We start from the raw sequence: 24,909 nt of genomic DNA on the forward strand, positions 1-24,909 counted from the left end.
TATTTATCGAGTCTGGCGAGTAGCCACAGCCAGAGGTATGGGATTGACAAGTCAGACTGTGCAACTATCCCAATTTAACACACTGGGGAGACTGGCAGGAGCACAAACCTGCTCTCCAAGGACAGCTGGGCACACCAGCCATGCTGCAAAGCCTTCCTGCACATGGATTAATGCTAATTCCAGGGTCAGTTCCCCAAATTAGCATAATTTTGTTAGAGAACAACAAGCCCAGGATACTTCTGCCCTATCCCACCTCCCAGAGCAAATGCAGCCCATGCCAGATGAGGCTGCACCCACATCCCAGGTGGTGCTTGCAGCCACTTGCTCTGCCTCAGCCTGGAAAAGGAGAGCGGGACCACACTGCTCATGGGAGAAATTAGCTGGAAAACCCATGGAGAAATGCCACGGACTTATGTGAGCCTGACAGCCTTGGCAGACCAGTCCTGCTTTCCTGAGCAGGGTGGCACAGGGGATGGCCCCATGAAACAGCACAGAGCTGGTGGTGGTATGACAAAGGCTCAGAGATGTGACTCTGAGCCATCTCCCCATGAGCAAGAAGGGGCTTGCAGGGAACTGGACAGGAGGCCAGTGACGTCCACAAGGAGTAAGAGCCTCTGCTCCGATTCCCAGATGTCTGCTCTTTTCTTCTGGGGTATTGGCCAGAATTTGTTCACAAAGAGCTCAAATCCCATCCTACTGGGCTGAGGTTCCCCTGCTGGCAAGAGGCCCCACGTACCCACAGCAGTTCTTCCTGGCCTGATCCCCACTCCAGATCTTCACCCAGGTGACTGTGTAGCAAGGATCTTCCCCACCAAACACAATAATAAATCAAACTTTATCAGAGCAGAACTATAAATCTGTGAAGACTCCAATAATTTCTAGCCATGGGAATAACACCACAAAAGTACTTTTTAAACTAATTACTCAGATTCTGAAGTGCTGCCCTAATGAGCCTTCCTTCTGCCCAGAACTTGCTAAGAGAAAAAAAAAATCTACCTTCAGTACAGTAATTACTGCTTTCCCCTTCAAACTTCTAACTGGAGATCAATGCTGCATTTTAAGACTCATTGATTTACAATTAGCCTGGCTTTCCTGCTAAAGTGTTTTTAAAGCAGAGTTTACTTTTATTTTATTTTGAAATCTCAAAGATCTGGTTCTTAGATTTTACATCCTCATGAGAGGTGTGCTGGGAGCTCATAGGGAGGCAGGCACACATCGGAACAAGAAAAGAAAACAGGCTCTGTTATGCTGAGATTAGAAAGAAGAGACTGAAATATTTAAGGGATAAACATGAAAAAAGAAGAAGGAGGAAAAGAAACAAAGCTAGAGGAAAGGAAGAAAAAGTGGAAAAAATAAGAAATGTAATTGCAAAGAGATGTAAAAATAAACTGCAGGCTAAGGAGGGAGAGTCACTGCTGGGTGGCTTGGAGCTCTCACTGCTCTGTTGCTCATCAGCATCCTCAGGAAACTCAGCAGCAGCTTTGTGCATCTCTGCAAAACAAAGCACTGGTGAAAAGCAGTGCGTGGCGGGGCGGCGCCTGCGCAGCCCCGGCTGCTGTGCAACCTGTCCCGTGAGGAGGGCACGAGAGCAGAGGAAGTGAAGCCATTAAGAATTCCTTGCTGATTGCTTCAAACATGTTTTCTCTACACCATAAAGACAATAGCCTCACAGACACATCTGCCTGCTCCCTCCTGCCTCCTCCCATCGCAGCATCATCTGCTTGGCATGCCCTGCCCTGGATCCCAGCGCTGCAGCAGCTGGACACTGGGACCCAGAGAGGCTGGGGGGGTCTCCACACCTTGGGGATGCTGCAGACCCCAGCAGAGACAGCTCTGGCCAGCCTGTGTCTGAGCAGGGCCTGGGCTCAGAGGCCTCCAGAGGCTCTGCCAAGCTCCACTGTCTAGGAGGCTATGACCATTTCCAGAGCATTGTAGCACTGCTTGGGTCTGACTCATTTTTGTGTCATTTCTGCCAGAAATGAGCTACATTGGACAAGCCAGTTCAGCCTTTGCCTCCTGCTTCTGCCTTCAAACCCAACATTAGGAAAGTCTTCCAGGATTAGCATGAGTAGTGACCCAGCTGGAGACAGCCAGAGGAGCGGGAAGCAAAGGGAACCACTGGCAAGGGTTTCCAGTTGTGGGGCCATCACAGCAGTGCAGCCTGCCCTTCACTTGTGCTCTCACATGTTTTATTCTTTACCACTGTGGGGTCCCCGGTGCCAGTGGCAGAAGATGATCCTGGAGTGATGAAAGCAAAGCAAGAAAATAGGGAAGCATTTCTCCTTTTTGTGTTGCATTTTAGAGAAAGCTGCTTAGCCCCATTTCAAAGACTAATATGAAAAAAGTGCAATTAAATCCTTGAAAAACTGACAGATCAGCAAAACAAAACCACCCGGAGGAGAGCACGATTGAGCCTCATTAAGGAAGAGTTCAGTCTGTTTTTAAAACCTTTCTTAACATTTAGCTGGTACCGCTCAGCAGCCGCCACTCCCAACGCGCCTGGTGCAATTAGTGTCAGAACGGAAAGGAAAAAATCAGCCTAGGAAACAGGAATTAAAGCACCAGATCCAGGCAAGAGAAAAAGGTTTGGCTGTAGTGAGGCCACCTAAATTTGGCCCCCTCCTCGGGGTCCGTGGCAGCGCTCAGAGCACCTGGGGCACACCTGGGCTGGGCAGCGCCTGCGCCCAGCCCCTCCCTGGCCCCAAACGCTGCACGGCTGCCACAGCCCTGGCGAGGCCAGGGTCACCACAGAGGGACAGCAAATTACACTGACCTCAACAGCAATTACAGCCACTGCCTTGGACAATAAGGAAACGGAGACACAGGGACAAATGCTGGCAGGCGGAGCGCGGTGCTGACTAAGCCACGCGCCGCCTGGCCGGCCCCAAGCGGGACCCGAGCAGGCAGAGCTGCTCCTCTGCAGTGGGGGTGGGGGTGGAGCGCATGGGAGACAGAAAAGATGGCAGAGAGATGAAGCCATTTTATTAAATCAGGCAAATTCTAATTTATTCTGGGGAGATGGAGGAGAGAAAATGGATTCATTCTCAGCATGCACACTCCGTATCATCTGATCCAATCCTCACTGCCTCGCCAGAGGGGGAGGGGGCCTCGGCCGGCTGCAGTGCTCCCACAATCAGAGAAAAAGATTAAAAAATAGGACGATTCCCCTTTTGGATTGTACAGCAGTCACGGGGGGAAAGGCTTTTCCTGGGGGCGTGAGGTGCCATGCCCTGCTGTCAGCCATGCCTGGGTTTGGGGGTTTGCCCCTTGGGGATGTGGAGCGGGCAGCACAAGGACCAGGGCCCAGCACAGCACACACACCACACAGGCCAAGGAGGCAGAGACGTGTGGGAGGAACATCCTGCAGGGATCCTGCACACTGCCATTTTTGGTGTTCACCCCAGCATGCACCCTCACAGCTGGCAGGGTAATCACCATCATTCTTCACCAGTAAGAGATGCTGGAATAAAAGCGCCATGTCGGCAGCACCGAGGAGGCTGGTGGGACCTCATGCACTAGTGCAGAGCACCACCAGGACACCACGGGTGCATGTGACCATGCACTTCTGGCTGCTCATGCCGCAGCCAGCACAGTGCTTCCACAGGTCTCAGCAGAACTCAGGAGCTGAGCTCCTCTGTGGCTCCAGCACTGCACAGTTTTGGAACAGGGACTGAGTGAAAACACAGAGGCTTGGTTAAACAGCACTGAAGAAAAGCAACAGAGCTCCTGCTGCAGAGGACAGCCATCTCTGGGACTCATGGGGCAGCCACCCTGCCAAAGGAACAGACACCCGCAGCCCCTCACTGCCTGCACAGGGGACAAGGGCACTTGGGGATGGACAGGGACAATGCCGGGGCACCCCGGCAGAGGGGAAGGAGAAATGTTGCTGCACAAAGCTCCGTGGGCACCAAGGTACCTCCCATTTCAGAATCAACTAGAGGAAAATGAGAACACCACATAATTAATTACCAGTGGCCCAATAAGTCCAGAAAAACAAACAAGACCTTGGGTGAATGAGAAGAATGCCAACCCTGGCCAGGGAAGAATGCCTTGGGCCTCAGTGTCCTGCACAGAAATCATTCTAGTTATGCTTGCAATGATTAAATGAACTTTTTATACAACATCCTTCTGGAAATACTACCCTGCAGGAGCCCCCCTCCCTAAAACCATCAACACTCGTCCCAGCTCAGACTGGGGCCTTGGGGGAACAGCTTTGCAGGAGGGAAAAGGCCAAGAGCCTGGGGAGAGGGGCCAAGGTGCAGCACCTGGAGCACAAATTCCAAACATGAGAAATTCCTGTTTTGCATCCAACTCCAGCAGGGGCAGTGAAGCTGATTTTATGACTTATTTATTTATTTCGTCTTTGATGAACAGAAGGTTAATATAAGAACAACTCCTTGGCAAACCTTTAAGGGTAATTCAAGCGACACTGATGTGAATCAATGTTCCCTTTGTGAACGCATTACTTGGCAGAAACTGGCTTTTTGTAACCCCCTTAAACCTAGCTGGCAAAACAAAAAGAGAAAAAAAAACGTCCTTCAAACAAAAGGATGAGGTGAAAATAAAGAGAGAGTCGACTGCACTTTATTCTCTTTCACAGAAGCAAATGGATTTGGTGCTTTTTATACATTAATCAATCAATATCACTGACTGTACATCAGCGGCGCAGCCAAGTTATGAATGACCTTTCTGGCAGAGAGGACACTTTTAATGCTCATAAGACTGCTCATAGCTTAGCAACTTTCCGAATTTATGCCTGCATGATTACCCCTCGGAGGCAGCGCCCGTGAGCCCGCACTGGATGTGACAAGGTGAGTCCTTGCCAGTCTGTGCGGGAGGAAGGGGCTCGCCTGGCAACGCGTGGTCACCTCGCCTGACACGTCCCTTGGAGCAGGAGGAGACCAGCAGGGCCCTGACCCTGCCAGGCCAACACAAATCAAAGCACGAGCGACCCTCCACGCCACACACGCAGAACAGCAGGAGCCGGGGTAGGTGCTCTGGAAGGGAGAGGAGGCTGCGCAAGTGAAGTGGAACGGCTGGCGCTGAGCAGGGCTGGCAAAGGCCAAATTAATCCCATTGTCTGGCCACAAAGGAGGCAGCAAAGTAGCAGTGGAGGCCAAGGAACAATCCCAAACACTCAGCCCTAATTCAACCTTCATCACCATGAAAAGGGGATGGAAAAGGCCAGAATGCTTCAGCTTAATTGGTAACCAAACGCAAGAGCGTTCCCAGAGAAGGTGCAGCAGCGTGCACAGTGCACACAGAGATGGGCAGTCACGCCGGGCTGTGCCCCCTCGTGCCCTAACCCCAGCCCCGGGGAGTGATGGGGGGCATGCAGGGCCCCACACACACCATCCCAGAGCAACACTGGGATCCAGGGGTTTGGGGCCCCAGGCTGGGGCACGGAGTGGGGGTGTCTGGGGTACACTGCGTGGAGAGGCCAGCGCATCCCTGCAGACCAGCGGAAACCTGCACCTGACACGCTGACAGGGAGAAAGCACCTGTGTAGAACAGAACCAAAAACCCCAAACCACTGCTGTTTATTTAATGAAGTGACCACACATGAATGAAAAGCCTGAAAAGGGGTAGGAGGAAGCACAGAGGAGGAGGGGGCTCAGGCTCTTTTAGCTGAAATGGCCTTCACGGGAGCATCCATGTGAAGGTTCAGTAGACTCAGACTAACACTGCTTCTCTCACTCACCACTCCTGAAAGGACTGACACAGAAAAGGGAAAAAAATGCAAATTGGAAGCAAATACAGATAATAATTTCTCATGCAGCTCCCAATTAACCTTTGGAACTTGTGGCCTCAAGAAATCATTGAGGTCAAAACAAAATACATGGCAAAGGCATCAAGATGTGCAACTCGGAAAAGCAAACTGAGTATCTGGATGAAAGAGAAGCCCTTTTGCTTAAGGGCATGAACTGAATCTTAGTAGGAACAAGGATGAGACCTCAGTTTGGGTAGGTTATTATTTGTTTATGGGCCCCCAGATTCCCCTCTGAAGCAGTCAGAGCAGGCAGGACACTGGTGCTGACAGGCACGTTATTAGCCAATCTTAGAGTTTTAGTGGAAAAATAAATGCATGTGGTAGCTCCTTCCCAGGCAGTTCTGAGGACGTTAATGTCATCACCAGAGGATCAATAGGCCTCGCAGAAGGAAAGCAAGTGCATTTCACAAGTACAGGCAAACAGAAGACCAGAGCAGGGACACAGGACAGCGGTCCAACGTGCACACCACAGCAGTGGGAATGCTGAGCGGGCCAGGCCAAGGATCACTGCCAGCCTGAGCCAGCTGCTGCAAAACCTTGTTTCACAAATCATCCCCCTGATAACGTACGGAATCTCATTTTGCTTATGACTTGTACAGAAAAAAAGGAATCCAGTTCATAACCCAAGCTGTGTATCTCTTGCAATTAAATCCACAACCTACAGATTAGAGGTGGAGGAGAGCACTTCCTATTCTCACAATGTCTCCTCTGAACAGAGGTCTCAACTTTCTCATTTTGGGCAGTGTATTGGGTTTGCATGGTGAGGTTTGGGTAGCAGGGGGACTCCTCCTCCCAGTCCTGCCAGTTAAAGACCATCAGACATGTGCTCCTGCAGCAGAATGAACTGTGAGAGAACCATGGCAGGGACAAGGCAGGAACAACCAGGAAAGGAGCTGATGCCCTGCAAGGATATTCCCTGGAGAGGCAGAGGTGCAAGGACACTCTCCTACAGTGCTGAGCATGACCCTGTAGACTTGTATCAGCTTTTATAAACAAATGGATCTTTCACACAGGACGCCTATAGAAGCCTATAACTCCAAATGGGCATGTTTGGTGGCAGCAGGCTTCAAACTCACCTTCCAAACAGGAAGGCACATCAGCGTGCTGCTCGAGGTCTCACCTGCTCCACCACCTACTCACAAACCAGTCAAACATCCTTGCTGCCTCTAAACACAACGCCTGTGCCCAGCTGAACATGACTGACCTTTCCTTTCTGCCACTGTCCCCAGCCAGGGTGCCACAGGGCATGTCAGCAGGGAAGAAGGTACTGAGGTACCATCAGAACTCTGTGCTGAGGTTCAGCCCCTCTGTTCAGGTCAACAGCGGAACAAAAGAAGAGACTCCAAACTAATAGACCAAGAACAGCACAGCAGCCAGGCAAGCCTTTCAACTCATTAACCTGGGAACACAGGAGGAGGTATGTTCGTTCCAGAGATATTTAATTTGAAGCCCAGTATCACAGCAAGGGAGAGAACAGAAACGCAGCAATGGCTACAAGAGTCAGACCTGTGGGAAAGTGCTGGATATGAGCTGCTGCAACACAGTCTGTGAGAGAAATATCATAAATCAGGGCTAAAAGTGGAGGAGCAGTTGCTAGAGAATGTGTCTAAGGGCCTGAATACAGAGAAAAAAGCAGAGAAGAAGAGGGACCGGGAGCCTCGTAGCGTTGTACTGCAGCATCTGGTGATACTTCCTCCTTTACCCTTCCTAAGTGGAAAGGGCTTTAAGACGCAGTCGAACAAGAAAAACATCCTAGAACAAGTCAGCTGTCAGAGCTTCCTCTCTTTCTGCTTAATGAAAGCCATGAGGTCCCCAGGACAAGCGGTGGCGGAGCGGGATGGAGTTTCTGGGATTCCTGCCACGGCTGGGTGCTGCTGCCGCGTGCCTCCCCAGGCAGCGCTTCCTTCCGCAGGCGCCTCCCGCTGCCGCTTCCTCAGCACACGCTGCAGGGTTCGGGTGGGTTTGTGCTACACCCCCTTTACCGGGGGCACAGGAAAAAAGCCTCAACCAACTTTAATAAAAACAAAATTAAAATGATTAAACCTTTCATATCCTTTCGAGATTATCTCTTTGCTGCTGGTTAGTCAAAGCAGAGCTAAGAACAAATGCTCTTGACTTTAAACTCAAAACCAACCTCAAAAATAAAATTAAAAAAAAAAAAAAAAGGAAATCTCCTTCTGCCAGATATTAAGGAGAACCAACTTTATCCCTGCATTCTGTGGACCCAGACCTCAACAGCCCCATGGTGTCCCAAATGGAAAAGGACAGAGAGATGCTGCTGGAATGGGGCTCTCCAAATTGTAGATGGGAGAGAGTCTGCAAGGAGGGAACACATAGAAATGATGTTACAGAGCAATACCAGGAAAGAAAAGACCCCTAGAAGTTTCTCAAACTGCTGGACTCTCCTCATGTCCTCAGGCCTTCTGAGAGAGCCAGCTGAATGCAGCCACGATGATCCATGGCTGCTAGAAACAATTCTGCTGGATGTCAATGACCATTACAGCAACGTGAAACTAAAGCAGAACCAAAAGCTTCCCCCTGTGTCTCTGCCTGACCATGGAGGAGAGACTGTCATCTGCTCACACTTGGGATGGTCCCCAGTGGAGAGACCTCGCCAGAAATACTGCAACTCTGTTAGGAACTTGCTGGAAAGGTAAAAGGTCCTGAAGCCATTCAATCCATTAAAAAATGAAAAAAATTCCAAGGTTCAGCAAAACAACAAAAGGGAAGGCAACAAACTGCCCTCTAAATGAACACATGTGACACAAGATCTTGGAAAACAAGAGATAATCCTGCATGTGGGGGTAGCTGGTGGGGTTGGCAGGGAGATCAGAAGTGCTGCAGTAACGGGAACTGCAAGTTCAATCAGCCCAACACACACACGGCCCAGGGCTGTTTGCCTCTGCTGCTGGGCCACATATGCTACTGCACCACGGCTGAATGCTGTCTCAAACCAGGACCATCCCTCGTCTCGCTCCCTGTGTCTCAGGAGATGACAGGAAGGGGTTTCCAGCTGGGAGAAGCTGCTGCACAGCCCCAGCTGCAGGACGTGCCCTGGGCACGCGGGCGCACACTCCGGGCCTGCGGCTGCTCGCCCAGCTCTGAGCACGCGCACGCCGCTGGGCTGGCTGGATTTACACACAGCGCTTGGAAACACAGCTGAGCAGGGCTTACAGATCCCTGCCCTCGGGGGTTACACAGCACACACTGGAAAAGGCAGTACCAGCTTTTGGAGGGTGAGAGGTAAAAAGCCCAGGAGATACAGATGAAGCTGGGCAGCCCTTGGTGTTTGCACACAGGAGCTCAGGCTGTAACCTGGGCTGGCAGATTATTAAATGTGTCAGTCAAGGACAAGCTTGGAAATTACTTCCCCAGCCCTCTGCAAGGGCCACAAAATTCAGACATGTAACTGTGGCACCATCAGCAGAGCCAGAGCTGCAGAGTGGTTTTGACTGGCAGATGCTGTAGCATGGACTCCGTGTGCTCTTCTCCTGCAGGCACCATACAGGTCATCTGCTTGCTAAGTTTTTAATTGCTGTGTGAAATCAAGTCCCATGAAAAACTGGAGAGAGATTACAAAGCAAACTGGTGATTTCTTTCCAAAACCCTCCATCACCTCCAACAGAAGTTGGAGATTAACAGGCATCATTAAGAATGACCACACTGTCTTTAATGGAGACCAAGTGGAGGACGTCAGATCCCTCTAAATTTATTTTAAGCAGGGAGAAATGTAATTTCTCACTACCAACTTTCACTTCACAAGTTCTACTGGAAGTAGAGTCTGCTATCATGAAAAATCCACCCCAAAGGCACATCTCACACCCCTGCTGTAACAAATTCATTGAATAATTACTCCATGCTTGATGATGATGATGAAGAAACTGCATGACTCAGTGCACAGAGATGCAGCAACCAAATGAGCACCCTGCTATCTGCAGGCGACACAGGCAGAGTCAGGCTGAGGGGTGATTCGGAGGTTGGGAACTACTCTTTTAAACCACATGGGGTTTTCTCACCTGAACACTGCTTTGGCTATACTGTAGCTCTGTTTACATACTTGCTTTCATTACAGAGTCACATCCTGATTTCAGTCTGCAGCTCCCAGCCCCGTGAGATGTGGACTAACAGTGCACCTCTGCCTGGGGGGCAGCGGGAGGGGGAAAGCAGCGGCTCTAAGGCGTGCCCCCCTTCCAAGGAGCCAGCAGCTTTCCAGGGTTTCTCAGAGCAGAGCTTTGCAGTACAGGCAAGCCTCAAAATACCTGTAATCCACGTGTTTGGAGCGGGGGGATGGCCGGTGCCTTGCTGTGGGCTGGCAGGGGGCAGAGGTGGCCCCCCCAGACCCCGTCTGCCAGGACAGAGGGGCTGCTCACAGCCTTGGTGCCCAGCCAGGGCTGCCGGAGCGCCGGCCCTGCTCCTCCTGCAAGGGCCCCACAGGAACGCTGTGCTGCAAGGAGATGGTGGCCAAGGGCTTGGCAGCATGGGAAGGATTGCTGTGACAGTGTGGCCACCACAGGGACTGTCCTCTGCGGCAAAGCGGGGAGAGGCTGGTGCAGGCAGGGAGCACGGCCAGCTGAGGAACACCTAAAGGATGTCTGTCCCACACAGGGGGAAGAGTGGGCAAAGGCCTTCTGCTCCTCCCACGGGAAGACACCACGGAAAGGGAGAGCAGGGATGGAAAACAGGAGTCAGGAGAAACAGGTAAGGGAGGAAACACATCAAGTGCGACCAGCACTTGCCTGGGGGGACACAGGCTGAGCAGCGGGGGCCCAACAGCCCCACTGTGTGGGTGGCACACGGAGGGGAACACGATGGGGAGAGCAGGGGCACCATGTGCTGGACACAGAGCAGAAATCCCGCTCTGACCAACGACCCTGGCATGGCTGCCTGAGCTACAGAGGGGAGTGGTGCTTGATGCCTTCTGGGATGAAAGAAACACTTCCAAAGTCAGAATGAAAATTCGATGCAGGTTGTTTCACATTTGTTTCTGTCATTATCTAATGAGCTGTAAGTGCATTCATCCAACATCTTGAGAACATTTTGGTTTTTATTATGGTCACTCTTTCTTTACTTTTTTCTTCTCTAAACCCCCATCATTAAAAATCTATTAGCTCATGGGTAACGTTACACAGATGCTGCTGCAGCAAGGGGCTGACATCTGCAGTGGCAGCAGCTCAGATACCACAGCAAGAGATGTTCAAAAATACCCTGAGAGGACAATACCCCCTTCCCCGAAGCTGTGTTCTCTCTGATCAACAAACCAGCTGAACTTCCAGCCGCTCCCCCATCTCCTGCGTAATGAGCACACTTCTCAAAGCACAAAGAAAAGTTTAATTGTCTTTAATTATCCAGTTCAAGGAGGATTGGGTTTCCTGCCTGATGTCCGTATAATTTCCCGGCCAACAACTTCGTCATCCCTTTACTGGAAGTGGAGGGCCGATCCTAATACTCTTCCCCAAAAGACACCCAGATTTTGGAGAGGGCCGAGGGGCTGGCACAGGCAGGGACAAAGCTCCCCATGTCCCTGGAGCAGCTGCTCAGGCTGCCTGCGCTTCCGCAGGGTGGGAGGGAATGAGTTGCAACTAATGTGCAATCAAGAACCATCACAATTACAAATGTAAATGAACAGGCAATTGGCACTGACCTTTGCAGATTGTTAGAGGACTAATTAAGGTGTGATCAGAGCTCTCTTCCAACAGATTGAGATGCATCTACACAAGCAAATATCTACTCACTGTCTCCAGACAGCGCTGCTTTCTCCTACATGCTTGCTCGCAGCAGCGAGCAGGTACACACAGAGCAGGTACACACACAGCAGGTACACACACAGCAGGTACACACACAGAGCAGGTACACACACAGAGCAGGTACACACACAGCAGGTACACACACAGCAGGTACACAGAGCAGGTACACACAGAGCAGGTACACACAGAGCAGGTACACACAGCACCCAAGCCCAGCACTGGTGCTCTGTGCTCAGCACCGGTCGGAGCAGAAGGGGAAGGGGGCACTCCACTGCAGCACACGAGGCCACGGCACAGAGCACTGCACTTGGACTGCAGCAAAGCAACAAAAAGTCACTGTCCCCGTGTGCCCCAGCAGAGACGTGTCACAGACCAGAGAAGTGTCATGGACAAGGGTCTGTCAAGGCGTCTGAGCCTGATATCTAATACCACAGAGATGCCTTATCAAAAGGCAGCGGGGAAAAGTCCACTGAGTGGTCAGAAAACAACAATAAAAACCTTGATGGGGACACAGGAGAGACCCTGCTAGAGAGCAGGAGGAGACACAGGGCAGACTCACACTGTCCCCACGCCCCACAGCTGAGGGTCCCCACACCTCGGGGGATGTAATGGGATCAGAATGAGTGGGAGATGGGAGCACCCCTTCTCCCCCTTGGGGTTACAGCAGCTTCTCATCCAAACCTGACTCCCATCCCTGCAGGGATGCCTGGCCCAGAACGCCAGAGAGGTGTCCCACTTTGACCAGCTGAACAATGGGCTCGAGGAGCGTTTGAAATTAAGTATCTCGGCTTAAAGTGACTTGTAAAACCGACACAAGATACCCCCTTTGCCTTCTGCAGCCTTATTCTTGCTTGTATTTATAACCTTTGAAACACAATATGATCGAGAAATTGTGTCTTGTTTGCTGTCAGTTTTTGTTGAAGAACCAACAAGCTTGAAGGAAATTAAAATATTTGTAAATCGAGCTTTCCTTCCAGTGACTTGTGAGGACTTTTACTTCAAAAATAATACATTTTTTAAAATGGTCATCAAACCTTTTTCCTTCCCAGCCAGTCAGCTCCTGCCCACCCAGTACCTGCCATGTCCTAATCTGGGCGGCCAGACGGGAAAGATAAGGTTTGTACAGTAAAAGACAAGGCAAACAGAAATTTCTAGAGTAAACAAGGTTTTCAAGGTTGTTCTGTCTATCACAAAGGGCACTGATGGTTTCCCCTTTCTGCTCATTTTGCATTTAAGCAGCTTACAACCCAGAGCCCTGCCCGAAGAGCCCTTTTGAATTCGGGATGTTGGTGGAGCAGGCAGCAGGGCTGCTGGGGCTGCTGTCCCCCCGGGCTGGTGTGGCAGCCACCGCTGTCACCGCGACCTTTGGGAAGCGTGTTCCATGCTCTCCACTCCCCTGGGCCACCAAGGTCACAGACTGGGCACTTTTTTCCACAAGACTGAATTTAACTCTTAATGAAAAAATCTCCTGTCACACTCTTGGGGTGTTTTGGGTTTATTTCAGATCCTCATTACTCACAGGCAGGGTGACCCAGATGTGAATTCAGTTCTGAAGTCAGGGACAGTTCTGAAAACCCACATGTTCTCCCTCAGCTGCTGTTGCTGTCCCTTCTCTACCCTATCAGCCAAGATCACTTTCCTTGTCTCCATCCACACTCTCTGCAGAATGCCAGTTCCCCAGAGTGGCTATTTGTAGGATTTACCCATTTTCACAGCAGTCATAGAGAAAAGTCCTGCTTGAAGCTATGAGGATTGTGAAGGTTTTTGCTGGCACACACCAGCTCCAGCCCCACTGTGCCTTGACAGCACACAAACCAGCTGACCCAGGGTGAGTCTTCTCCTCCCTCCCAAGAGGGTTTCAGGACACCTGCGTTTTTCAAAACATTAAAAACATCTCAACCCTTTACATGACTAAACAAAGTACCATCTCTACTCCATCCAGCCTAACTGCTCCTTTTAGGCACACTAACTCTTGCTGGATTCGCAGCTGCAATCCCTGTCCTATGATCTGTGTGAGCAAATGTTTCATACAAGCCCTTCACTTCAGAGGAGACATGGAAAACAGGCATGGCAAACTCACATGTCCTGCCCACCCCTTTTGCCCAGCTCCTCCTCCCAATCCAGAGTGGCTGACGTACCAGAAATCAGTGCCAAGCTGGCACAGCTTACGCTGGTGCTCAGGGCATCACTTGACTCACTGCAAAACATCTACTGGTGCACTGGTTTGTTGAGTTGTCCAGATAAGATAGTATCTTTAGATACTCATACAATACTCCAGGGTTTAAGAAGCAACCTGAACTAACACACACACACTTCAACATCCCAAACCCCACCTCAAGCAGGTGGGATTCCTGAAATGTATTACTGATGAACTGTGTCAGCCCACAGCAGGGAACAGAAGCAGGAACATCACCAAGTTTGTCACCAGACAGCACAGTGGGTCAGGTGCCACTCGTGGCAGGTGGGATTCCTGAAATCTGATTACTGCATTACTGATGAACTGTGTCAGCCCACAGCAGGGAACAGAAGCAGGAACATCACCAAGTTTGTCACCAGACAGCACAGTGGGTCAGGTGCCACTCGTCCGCCCCTGCAGCACGGGCCCGCTCGTGCCAAGGCAGCAGCACTCACCAGCCTCAGCAGCCGGACACTTGCGAATGGTGAAGATCTGTCCCAGGTCCTCCTCTTCCTCAGGAAGCCCTTTCTGGAGGCGCTGCAGCTTCCGGAGGCTTTCACTCCGCTGGTGTTTCATGGAGCGCACGTGCTGGATGAGGTTCAGCTTGGCCTTGGTGGAGTAGTTACAGAGGACACAGTGGTAGTAGCAGCTTTCACCTTCGACCCCGCTCTCGTGGTGCTGCAGATGCTGTGGAGAACAAAGCACAGGGATGTCAATGACCTTTGCCACCCCCAGTCTCCTGGGTTAGTCCACCATAAATTGCTAAAAGTCACCTGGGAATTAGTTAAGGAACCACATTGTGACACAGATCCAATGAGACAACGCCTCTTTGTTCCCAAGGTATTACACCATCTCCTGCTGATGAGCATGAAAACCAAAATGCACTGAAATGGGCACAAAGCACAGATGGACACAGCCACCATCATCTCCCTCAGTGAGGGAAAGCACCAGAGCCAGCAGTAACACCTGCTCACGACCCACTCAGGGCTCATTCCTTCACACTCAAACCTTGTCCTGGGAGGGGATCTACCTGCATAACAAACTCAAAATTACATCTGGTAAATTCATGGAAAAATAGGAAAAGTAAAACCAAAGCAACCCTAGAATACAACAAACCCATTAGATAAAGGGGTCCAGGACACAGTGTATGGAAGTGGAGTGCAGAGCCATCCTGTCCATCATCCAACTCTCTCCTCTCTGGCATCCTTGGATCAGGAAGGAAGCAGCAGTCTGGCCTGTAAGATGGCTGTGACACAGACCTTGGCTGAAAAGCCCATGGTGAGCATGCAGCCAGGTACCATGATGAGAGGCCAGCACCTGGAAAAACCCTGTCCCCTCCCGAGCTGTGCGGTCACAGCCAGTACAGCTCCTTCTGGATTACCATACCACGATTATTTGGCAAAACCTATCAATCCCTTGGTACAGAGGTCCATGCCTCTGGGGAAACAAGCAGCCATTTCCTGTGATGAATCCCACAGACATGGAAATTCTTTCTTAGAAGCAGAGGGCAGAATTCACCCTGCACAGCCGCACTGGCTGCCACAGCACAGCTGCTGTCCCTTCCCCTGGGCAGGAGGTCACAGGAGCTTTCCCAAATCCACAGTAAGGATGTGTCACTAGCTGAGAAAAAATGAATACCAAGGTGAAACAACACGAGATCCCTCAATGAAGGCCTTTGGTGTTTCCACCCCACAGCTAACAGTTCAGCTGTGCAATACTGCCTGCCAGCTCCTTCCATCCAACCCCGAGACCTCCTTGAGTCTTTGTGTCATCTCATGGAACTCTTTCCTCAACACACTTGGCCCCAGGCACAAGTACAGCGATTTGGACATGATCTTGAGGTTTGTCAATCAAAAATATTGCCTACGTGCAGCCAGGACCTTCTGGTAAAAAATTCTGATGCTTATTATCTCAGTTACAGCTGAGATAAGATTAAAGACACATATTACCCAGCGCTGTGTGCCTTGCTCACACGGAGGAAGGAGAGCCCTCTGAGTCTAGGAATGATTAAAAATAGGATATGAGCTGATGCTGAGGCTTCTCATTGGAAGAGCAAGGAAAGAGAATAAATGTATTCTAGATCTGGCTAATTAGACTAGCCTCTTTTGGGATCACGATGTATTTAATTAAATTCACTGTAATATTTGAAGAATCCACGAGGGCACTAATCCCACTGGTGCCCTCAAAAGATTTTTGCTGTTTTCCCTTATAAGAACTTCTTCCTCATCTCATTTCTATTGTTTGCATGCGTTACCCTCTTCCTGAGCCAGAAAAAGACGAATGGCTTAAGGCATGAAAGGTCAGCGAGCCCGCCACAAGAGCCGCGTGCCCATCCCAGGCGGCCCAGCCTCGCCAGCCTGGCTCTGCCCTGACCCTGCCACAGCCTCCCTGCTCCCGTCCTGCTCCCGGCCGGGCTCTGGCTCCAGGAGCCACGCCAGCCCCGTCCTCGCCAGCACCTCGGGGAGGCCCCATCCCACAAACCCCGCGCCGGGCTCGGGAAGAGCCCACGGGCTCAGCGGCAGCTTCTGCGCGCAGCCAGAGAAAACCCCCAGTGAGCAATTAGAGAAAAATCCGGTCACGGGTTCAAGGAAATATTAAGGACATGGTCTCTGTGGAACCAGAGGCGCAGCCTGCACTGCTCTCATTTAAAAGGGGGTTTTAGGAAAACATTTGTTTTAAACAGTTTAGTAAGTGTGTCTTATTTTATGCTCCTTTTCGCTTCCTCTCAACCATCTCTCGTGCTGGGGTCAGCCTCACCTGCCTGTGGTGCTGGAGGAGTCACAGGCTGAGGGTGCTACCGAGCCCAGCCTGGGCACAGCGTCACATGCACCTGATTCAACCCATCCTCCAGCGGAGGAAAGGAGCAGTCCAGAGAAAGAAGACATGAGGGCCGAGCCAGTCCGAGCTGTGAGCTGCTGGAGGCGATGAAATGTTGTCCAAGCACGTGTAGTTATTGCCCATCACACTGTTAAACTTCCCCCTTGTGAGAATTTATCCGTATCACAGGAAACAAATTCAAAATACTAAACCAGAACCTTGTTAGAAGACAAATCAACTTGAAAATCAAAAGAATATATTGTTCCAAGGAAAACCAACCAACTTCTGTCAGAAAACATCGATTTCTGTGAGTCTGAGGGGGTGTTCCACCCCTCCCTCTCCACAATAGGAAACTTCCAACATCTGGTTCTTCACGCATGGCATGCAAAATATTGATCAGGGTGAGTCAAAGCTACACTTTAAATCAGAAACAGAGAGAGGAACGCTCTGATGGAAACCATACGGCTCACGAGTGCAGCTCCCCGGGGGACACGGGTGTTCCCGTCCGTACACCAACTGCGCCTCGGCACCGCAGCCTCCCAGCGCTATCCCCGCACGCACCACGCCTCAGCCAGCCCGGCCCTGGCCACTGTGTCCTCACAGTGGTTAGCACAGCACGGTCTGCTCAGAGGCCTCATCTGCCTCCTCTGCCCCAGCTCTGTGCCAGCCGCCCCTCCGTGTCCCCCAGCCCGGCCCTGGCCCTGCGGTGTGGCCGCGGTGGCAGTGGCACTGCTCCGGTGGCACTGCTGGTGGCACTGCTCCGGTGCCACCTGCAGGTGCCAGGCCAGCCAGTCCTGCCACACCGACTGCCCAGCCACCACTCTCCAGTGTCTGCCTCAGAACTGCTTTCTTCTGCTAAGCAATAAATGCTCACAGGGTACGACTATGGAAATCTGATTTTTAAAGTAAGGAATGGCGCTACAGTCAGTTCTTGTTTCTCTCCCTCCATCCTTCACATACCCCAAACTCTTGTTTATTTTACCATCTCTCTTTTCCCCATCTTATGCTGCTTCACCCACATTGTTGAACTTTACAACAGTCATGGAATTGAACATGACACTGCATCACCCTGCCTGACTGCAGACAGCTCCCCTCAGCCCACGCCACACACCACAGAATGCTCTGTGGAGCTGAGACTCTAGCACCCAGGACTGAGACCCCGAGCTGCTGCTGTAACACAAGGAACAAACCCTCCTGAACACATCTGTAGCTGTTCCTGAAGTTCAATATTCACCATCCAATTTCTAAGCTTTTCTGCATCTTTTAATGTTAAAAAATCTTTCCAATTTTAAAAGATGCTAAACCACTATCTGCTCAAAATCTCTTCTGCGCAAAGTTTAATCAGCCATGGTGCAATGAGCCTGATTCCGATGGAGACAGGACAGAACCCCCCCTGAAGAACTGCCAAGGGCACCAGGGGGCTCTTCAATCCCTCTCTGCCATGTTAAACAGCTCAGTTACTGTTCTGGGGGACATCTGACCTGTAACCTCAACCCACCAGGGAGCTGCAACAACACTTTGAACTATCTCGTGCTTTGGATGTTGATTATTCAATAGAAAAAGGCCCAGTAGCTATGCAGTCTAACTGGCACAAAGCTTTCCCTTCGGAGGGCCCTGAATGCTGCTCAGGACCAGCCCATGCCCACAGCACTGGGAACCCCTCACGTCCTTGGCTTCCTCTGGGAGGGGGAACACCCCGTCACCACCCTCAGGAGGTGTCCCTGCTACAAAAGCAGTAGAACACGTGAGAAAACTCTCTCTAGGCTTGAGGATGGACCCTTCTTCTGCAGACTTTTCTTCAGCAGCAGAAACTCTGTCTCTGCCCCAGGGGCAGGGAGATGCTGGTCCCCAGCTGCCCGGCGAGACCCCCTGCACACGTCTGGGTCTCTCTGGGCAGGAGAAGCAGGTGAGGTAACAGGACTGGGGGCCAAATCCCAAAGTGGGAAAATAAGCTCATAAAGGCTACACAGCAGCAAACCAGCAGGAAAAAAGGAACAGTGTTCCTCACCCCGGCTGTGACAGGACCAGCGGCTGCAGCCCTGCAGGGCTGTGCAAAGCCCGTCGGGCATGGCCCCAGCGAGCTCCCCGCCCTCCTGCTCGCACAAACATCCTCTTCCTCACCGCTCTGACCATGCCGTACGGCCAGGTGCTGTGTGGGTCACTGACAAACAGTCTGCAGAAACCTCCTCCACATCACTTCCAAGTACTCTCACATCACAGGACACCCTGCCATGAAAACAAAGGCCACTCCACTACCCAGAGCTTCTTGAGAAAGAACTTGTCAGACTTCAACATCTTTGGCAGAGATTTTCTCCACATGTAACACTTTTCCTACCTCTGAACTCAGTACTCAGCTCTGTTAGGATGGTAAAGCTAGCAGTGATTTCAAAGAATTAACAGATGCAGCTGGGGAAGAAGGAGCCAAAAATCTGCTGGAAGGTCACAAAAGGCACAGAAGGAAGCAGCACCACGGAGGTGCACTGCGCTGGCTTTCTCCTACAAGTGCTGATGTCTGAGCAGTCCCAGTGACCAGAACCAGCACACAGAACCAGGCAGAGCCTCAGCGTTTATTCAGGGAGGTTGACCCAAGCTCAGGAGCTACTGGAACCACTTCAGCCCTGCCAGCAGATCTGCAGCACAGGAGAAAACCCTGACTGACTCTTCCTCGGGGTGAGGTCACACAGGGGTAATTAGTCACAGGCTTGGTAGGAAACCCTTCAGGTGCCAGTGAGGGCTGTATGCCCCTGGGGAGGGACAGGAGGTGACCCTTACAGCGGAGCTGGAGTGGGGCTATGGGTCACCACAGAAAGGGACCCGACCCCGCTGCAGACCTCAGAGGCCTCGTGAGCATCTCTTGGCCCCTGTGTGCCTCTGATGTGCTGCACAAGATAAATCACACAGCCCTGCAAGAGAAGAATCTGAATTTTTAATGAAAGTCATGTGGATGCAGCTGTCTGATCCTGGTCTGTTCCAAGTACTCCATAAAAGTCAGGGCTGGCCAATCCATCTTGCTCTCCTTTCACACCTGCAGCCCCAGCTGGAATTTCCTGGAGCCGGGGAGCGGCGGGCGGGCAGCGCGCAGTGGGAGCCGCTGGCCGCGCGCTGGGGAGGCTGCAGTGCCAACAGCCTCCCCACCCTCCTGCAAGGGGGGAAAATCGATTCTGCCTCCAGCAGGTTCAAAAGCTGAACTTCTGCTCTTTCATATCCAACCAACATCCTGAATTGTTTAATGTTTCCAAAGGAGCGGTGTTACAAACCCTTCCCTCCTCCTGCCTCCGTGCGTCACACCTCCATGGTGCAGCGCCAGTGCTGGAGCTCAGGCTCGTTTGCCCCTGAGTTTCTGCAGCTGAGCTTGTGGTAACTGCTTATCTTATCCTTATCTTTCTTACCTAGAGGCTGGAAATGTAGCACTCCGTCCTGCAACAGCGGCTGAGGTACCAGTCCAAGTTCCCAATTCACACAGAAAGGCCTGAAGAACAGACACAGCCACCCCCACTAACAGCCCATCCCTATACCCCACCCCATCTGTATTTTCTGAGCCCTCCAGCCCTGCAAAAAGTGAACGCCACAGAGGCTCTCCTTGTTAGCCTTGTGGCTGGTGCTAGCTGTGCTGCAACGGGTTTTGGGTTCCCCCACAAATCCAAAAGCGACCCAGCAAATGGGGTTTGCTCCACCAGCCCTTGAAGTCTCATTAAAAGCCAAATATTGCTCAGCCTAAGGATGGAGAGCTCAGCATGGATTTTACTGAACGTTAAATCAACCAGCAAGCATAGCCAGCAAACTCTGTGGCACTTTAACTTTAAATAATGCAATAATTATTGAATTTCCTTTTTATAACTGAAGTGCTGGAATGTAAACAATGGGGCTGTAATTGCAGGAAGGGGGGATCAATAGAGGCAATCGTTTTCAGCCATGTTAATTGTAAATACAATTGCTCCAAGATGTCAGCCTCGTTCTTCTCGCTCCCAGAATCATCCTAACGGATGACAGAGTCCAACTTTCCCATTACAGCTGTTCGTTCCTTTAAGAGGTTCTCAATCAGGTCTGATCAATCTGTCAAGATAATGCATAGAGTAAGTAAGACTCTTCCAAACACAAGCTCCCAATCAATAGCCTGGACCTGCTTAATGAGGAGGGGCTAAAGCCCAGGGGGAGGCACAGTCCCAGCTACTGCTTGGCTGCAGCAGCCAACTTCTTTCATAGGGTCTTGGAGCAGCTCCTAACAAGGACATTGTTTATGCTGCCCGTGACGAGCAGCATCCCTGCACACCCACAGTCCCATGGGGTCTGTGGACAGAGAGCAACACAGGTTAACAGAAAGCAAGTGCCAAGAAAGGCTGAACTTGCAATCACAGCCCCCACACCTTTTTAATTGTGCAACAGACCTGCAAGCATTAATTAATCATTCCTTGGAAGAGATGCCCGAAGATGCAAACCTGTATGGGGACAGCTGAGAGCCAAGAGCTTCACTAAGACTCCTCCTGTGGAAGACTTCCTTCCCACGTCTCGAGGAAGGACAAAGTCCCTGGGGGAGCTAGCACTGGCCCAGTTATGCTGGCCAACCCTCCCAGTTCAGGGGAAACAGGGTGGAATGCTGGCTGAAGACCTCTCGAGGGAGGGAGGAGATGCCACGGGAGGTGAGGGAGCAGCCAGGGACGCTGCTCTCCAGCTGCAGCACCTAACTCCAGTAGCACAGGTATTCCTTGCACACCTGGGTCACTGCACACTTGCTGAGCAGCCCAGAGAGGCGCAAAGTAACAGGTCTGACTGCACTTGGGCACTCTCCTACAGCATCCACTTTCTCTTTTCCCACAAAGACTTGCCAACACAGGAAATCCACTCTTGGGCAACTACAACTTCAGCTGCAGAGAATTTTCCAGATCCCCGAAATCTCCCCTGGGAGACACAGGCGCAAGCGCTGCTGCACATGGAGATGCACACAGGAGCGTGAGTATCGATCCTGCTAATTATAGTGCTAAAACCAAAGTGCCATGAGAGTACATTTCCTATCAGCTGGCCTGTAAAGTGCTGCCCTCAGCCCTGCACGCTCCTGCCCAGCTGTGGCTCCACCACAGGACCCACGACAGCCCTGCAAGGGCACCTCTGCTGCTCACCTTGCACCTCTGGCCAGCAGGAACCAACGAACTTCACACAAAGTGACCTCTCCTAGGAGCAGCCGGGATGTGAGGGGTGTCACCCGGAGCCAGCCTCACCCAGCAGCTCCTGTGGAGCAGCATGGACTTGGGAATGGTTGAACTCCTCTTGCAACTGAACCAAAGCCTGGATTAGGGACATGCTGATCCTCAGGAAAGCATACAGTTTTGTCACTTCTTATGTCCATGGATGCTGCCATCCCTAGAGAAACACGGCAGAAAAGCTGCACTTTTGCCTGCAAAGCACTGTATGGACGGCAATAGGATGGAGTGATGAAAAAAGAAAAAAAAATGTGCAGAATGCAGCAACACCACCAAGGAAGAGGCTCAGGGCTTCCAGCCCACTCCTGTCTCAGTGCTGGGATAGGCAGCAGCTGAGGAATTCAGGGAGCCTGGTCTTTTCCAGGGTCAGGAAAACAAATGGGGAAAAAACAAGTGAAGACAGTAACCATAAGCAGGCCTCACAATGTCACTGCCCACACCCTTAAAACACATTTTGTACGTCTACTTGAAAATAATCAATTCAGTGTGAGTTGCTAAGCTGTGAACACTCAGGTGAACTAGAGCAGCCTGGGAATATGGAAAAACACTGGATAAAAAGTAAATTATGTAATCAAAAGGTCTGGAGGGAACCTGGAAAGACGGCAGGATCGAAATCTGTTGTCCATATTGTAATTGTGTAGCTGCTGAGTGATTGAAGAGGGCTTTCTGCAACACAGAGCCAGGCTAGGACTCTCCATACCAGTGATGTTTTGTTTCCTCTGGCAGCCACAGGAAGGATCCCTGTGTTACACAGGAGGGCTCTCCAAGGGGCTCTGATGCAACACACTCCTGGGTCTTGTGCTGATAATGCAGCTCAGAAAATGCAGCTCACTTAGCCACCCAAGTCCCTCTCCATGTGCGGAGCCTGCTTTAAGGATTTAAACCAGGGGTCTCTGAAGGAAAAGCCTGAGGACTGTGACAGCGCCGTGCTCTGCCCCCCGTCCCGAAGTCCGGGGCAGCCAGGTGTGCCAGTGCCTCGGCTGCAGCTGCCCTTCACTGCCCAGCAGAACCCCAGCAGTGAGGTCCAGGGGGACGGGAGGGCACCCCGTGTGCAGCCAGGGACTGCTGTAACAATGCACCATGAAACCATGCGGGACACTGAGCCAGCCACAGAAACCCGGCCTGAGCTCACACTATTGAATAAAACACTGCGGACACAGATTAACTCCCCTCGCCCAGGATTTAGTGCTTCATGCATCTCCAGGGAAGCTGTGATGGACTGAAGCTTTCCTTGTTTTCATTCTGCTTCCTTCTAACTTCTTACAGTACTGTACCCCCTCAACTCCCAGCAGATAACCAAAAACAGTAACAACAATGCACAAGACAACTGTTCAATCCTCTCTATAAATCACAGAGTATCAGTATCAGAGACATGGAGGGCACAATCTCCCCACGCAGAAGCCAACAAATCCATGGAAAAACACAAGACCCAGCTCATCCTTTGCCCACAGTCCACAACAAGGATTTTTCAATATCAGGTGATAAGGGAGGAAGGAAAACCAAAGGATGGTATGATAGATCAATATGACAGAATGGGAGCAGAAAGAGGAAATATATAATACTGCTTGGGTCTTGGAGGTGAGCTGAAAAGTGTAGAGCCAGGGAAGGCTCCTGGCAGTGGAGCAGCCTATCTCCAGTGGCACAGGCTGCAGGGCTGGGCACCAGGCTGGGCAGCCAGACCTCTGAGACACATTCCCACTTCCCCAGGTGATTCTCTTTGTATCCGTCCTTTGTGCATCAGCCTGCCCTGAACATGGGACAGGAGCACCAGCTGATTTCAGACCACACTGCCAAGGTAAGTTCTTTAAGTGTCTGTGAAACACAAACAGAACACAAGCACCACAGAAATGCCCATGAGAAAATAAATAATTCTTCATTCAGTGAAAGCTTTGGATTGTATTAGACAAAGCCTGGGGCAATGTAATGAAAGAGGAAGATAAAAAGAAATGGAATAATTACTCACAGAATGAGGCAAGAATCCTGCTGGAAAAATATGTATGGAACTACTTATAATTAAGAACCAAAATAATGTCTGCACACAAAGGGCTGAATTAAGGCAACCTGCTACTTGCTATGTTCTACAAGGCTGTGAGGGCTCCATGAACTCAATGGACACTAATGTGTCCTAAGAGCTGTGTACAGGAATTCATGCAATTGCTCCTTGCCCCACACCCTGAGCAACTACTCTGTAAGAAAAGCCACTGAGCTCCTGGGGAGGAGAAGCCTTCAAACACAGCCTCCTCCAAATTTAACTGGGAGATCTCTCCAGTCCTTGGGCATGTAATAGCTCCCAGCCCAGCTGGTTTCCAGCAGGAAGGACACAGCAATGACCCACAGCAATCCACAGCAGCACACCTGTCTGGCTCATGGATTCCATACACTTTGCAGCCTATGAACAGTTGGGTTTGCTGCTCTGTATTTCCTGTGTATATCTAAAATCTAATTCAACTGCAGTATAATTCTGCAGAGGGATCTACAAGAGAGTAGAATGGCTCTGAGCATTACTTACAGCTATTCCCTCCAAGACAGACTACAGCAATGGAAAAAACGGAGAGTGCAGAAGCACAGTGAGGCAAACAGAGCAAACCCAAGGTGATAAGTGTCTCTGCTCGTCAGTGCTCTCCTTGTTCCTGTGTATCTGCATCCACTGGCATTTGCCTCCACAGGTACAGAAACCCCTGGGAAAAACTAGGCCCACTATCTACAGGTTTCAGCCGTTCTGGCTCTGCAATCCCAGCGGGCAGTCTGCAGAGACACACACGGGGTAAACGACAAACACCCAGCAGTAGGAGGGTGTACTGACCACTGCAATTCAAAAATAAAATGGAAGCAACAAAACCTTTTTTTGGGAGCAGCATCCACTCACAGAAAGGTGTGAGGAGATAACAGATTTCCAAACCCTGTTTATGAAATTGCAGGTGTAACTCCAGTTACTCCAGCTGCCCCAAAATTCTCGTTTCTGTGACGATATGGGATTAACTTGTCTGCAAAAATATCTGCTTGTGGTTACCATATGCTGCCAGGAGGTCAGTCTGTAGGCTTCATGTCTGAATAATGCCCCTGCACAGAGTCAGACACTTTGATAGGCCTAGGTGGGCACTGCAGTGCATGCACAGGAAAATCCAGGTAAGTTAGAGCCAAGGAGGTGTGAAAATGATAAAAGCAAAGTTCCTGCTTTGTGGGACCATAAAAACCACTCACAGGCAG

At 50.9% G+C, this 24,909-nt stretch overlaps 1 protein-coding gene across 2 annotated transcripts in view; it reads right to left on the reverse strand.

Annotated features, from left to right (window-relative positions):
* Positions 1–24,909, reverse strand: part of ZFHX3 (zinc finger homeobox 3) — a 138,160-nt gene that overhangs the window by 41,170 nt on the left and 72,081 nt on the right. For both annotated transcript variants that reach the window (XM_041483568.1, XM_041483562.1), the window contains exon 4: positions 14,146–14,377. In XM_041483568.1, the coding sequence (XP_041339502.1) occupies positions 14,146–14,377 (232 nt within the window). The remainder of the gene's footprint in view (positions 1–14,145; positions 14,378–24,909) is intronic.

The sequence above is a fragment of the Pyrgilauda ruficollis genome, unplaced genomic scaffold, assembly GCF_017590135.1.
Source record: "Pyrgilauda ruficollis isolate IOZ18807 unplaced genomic scaffold, ASM1759013v1 scaffold117, whole genome shotgun sequence".
Classification (NCBI taxonomy): Eukaryota; Metazoa; Chordata; class Aves; order Passeriformes; family Passeridae; genus Pyrgilauda; species Pyrgilauda ruficollis.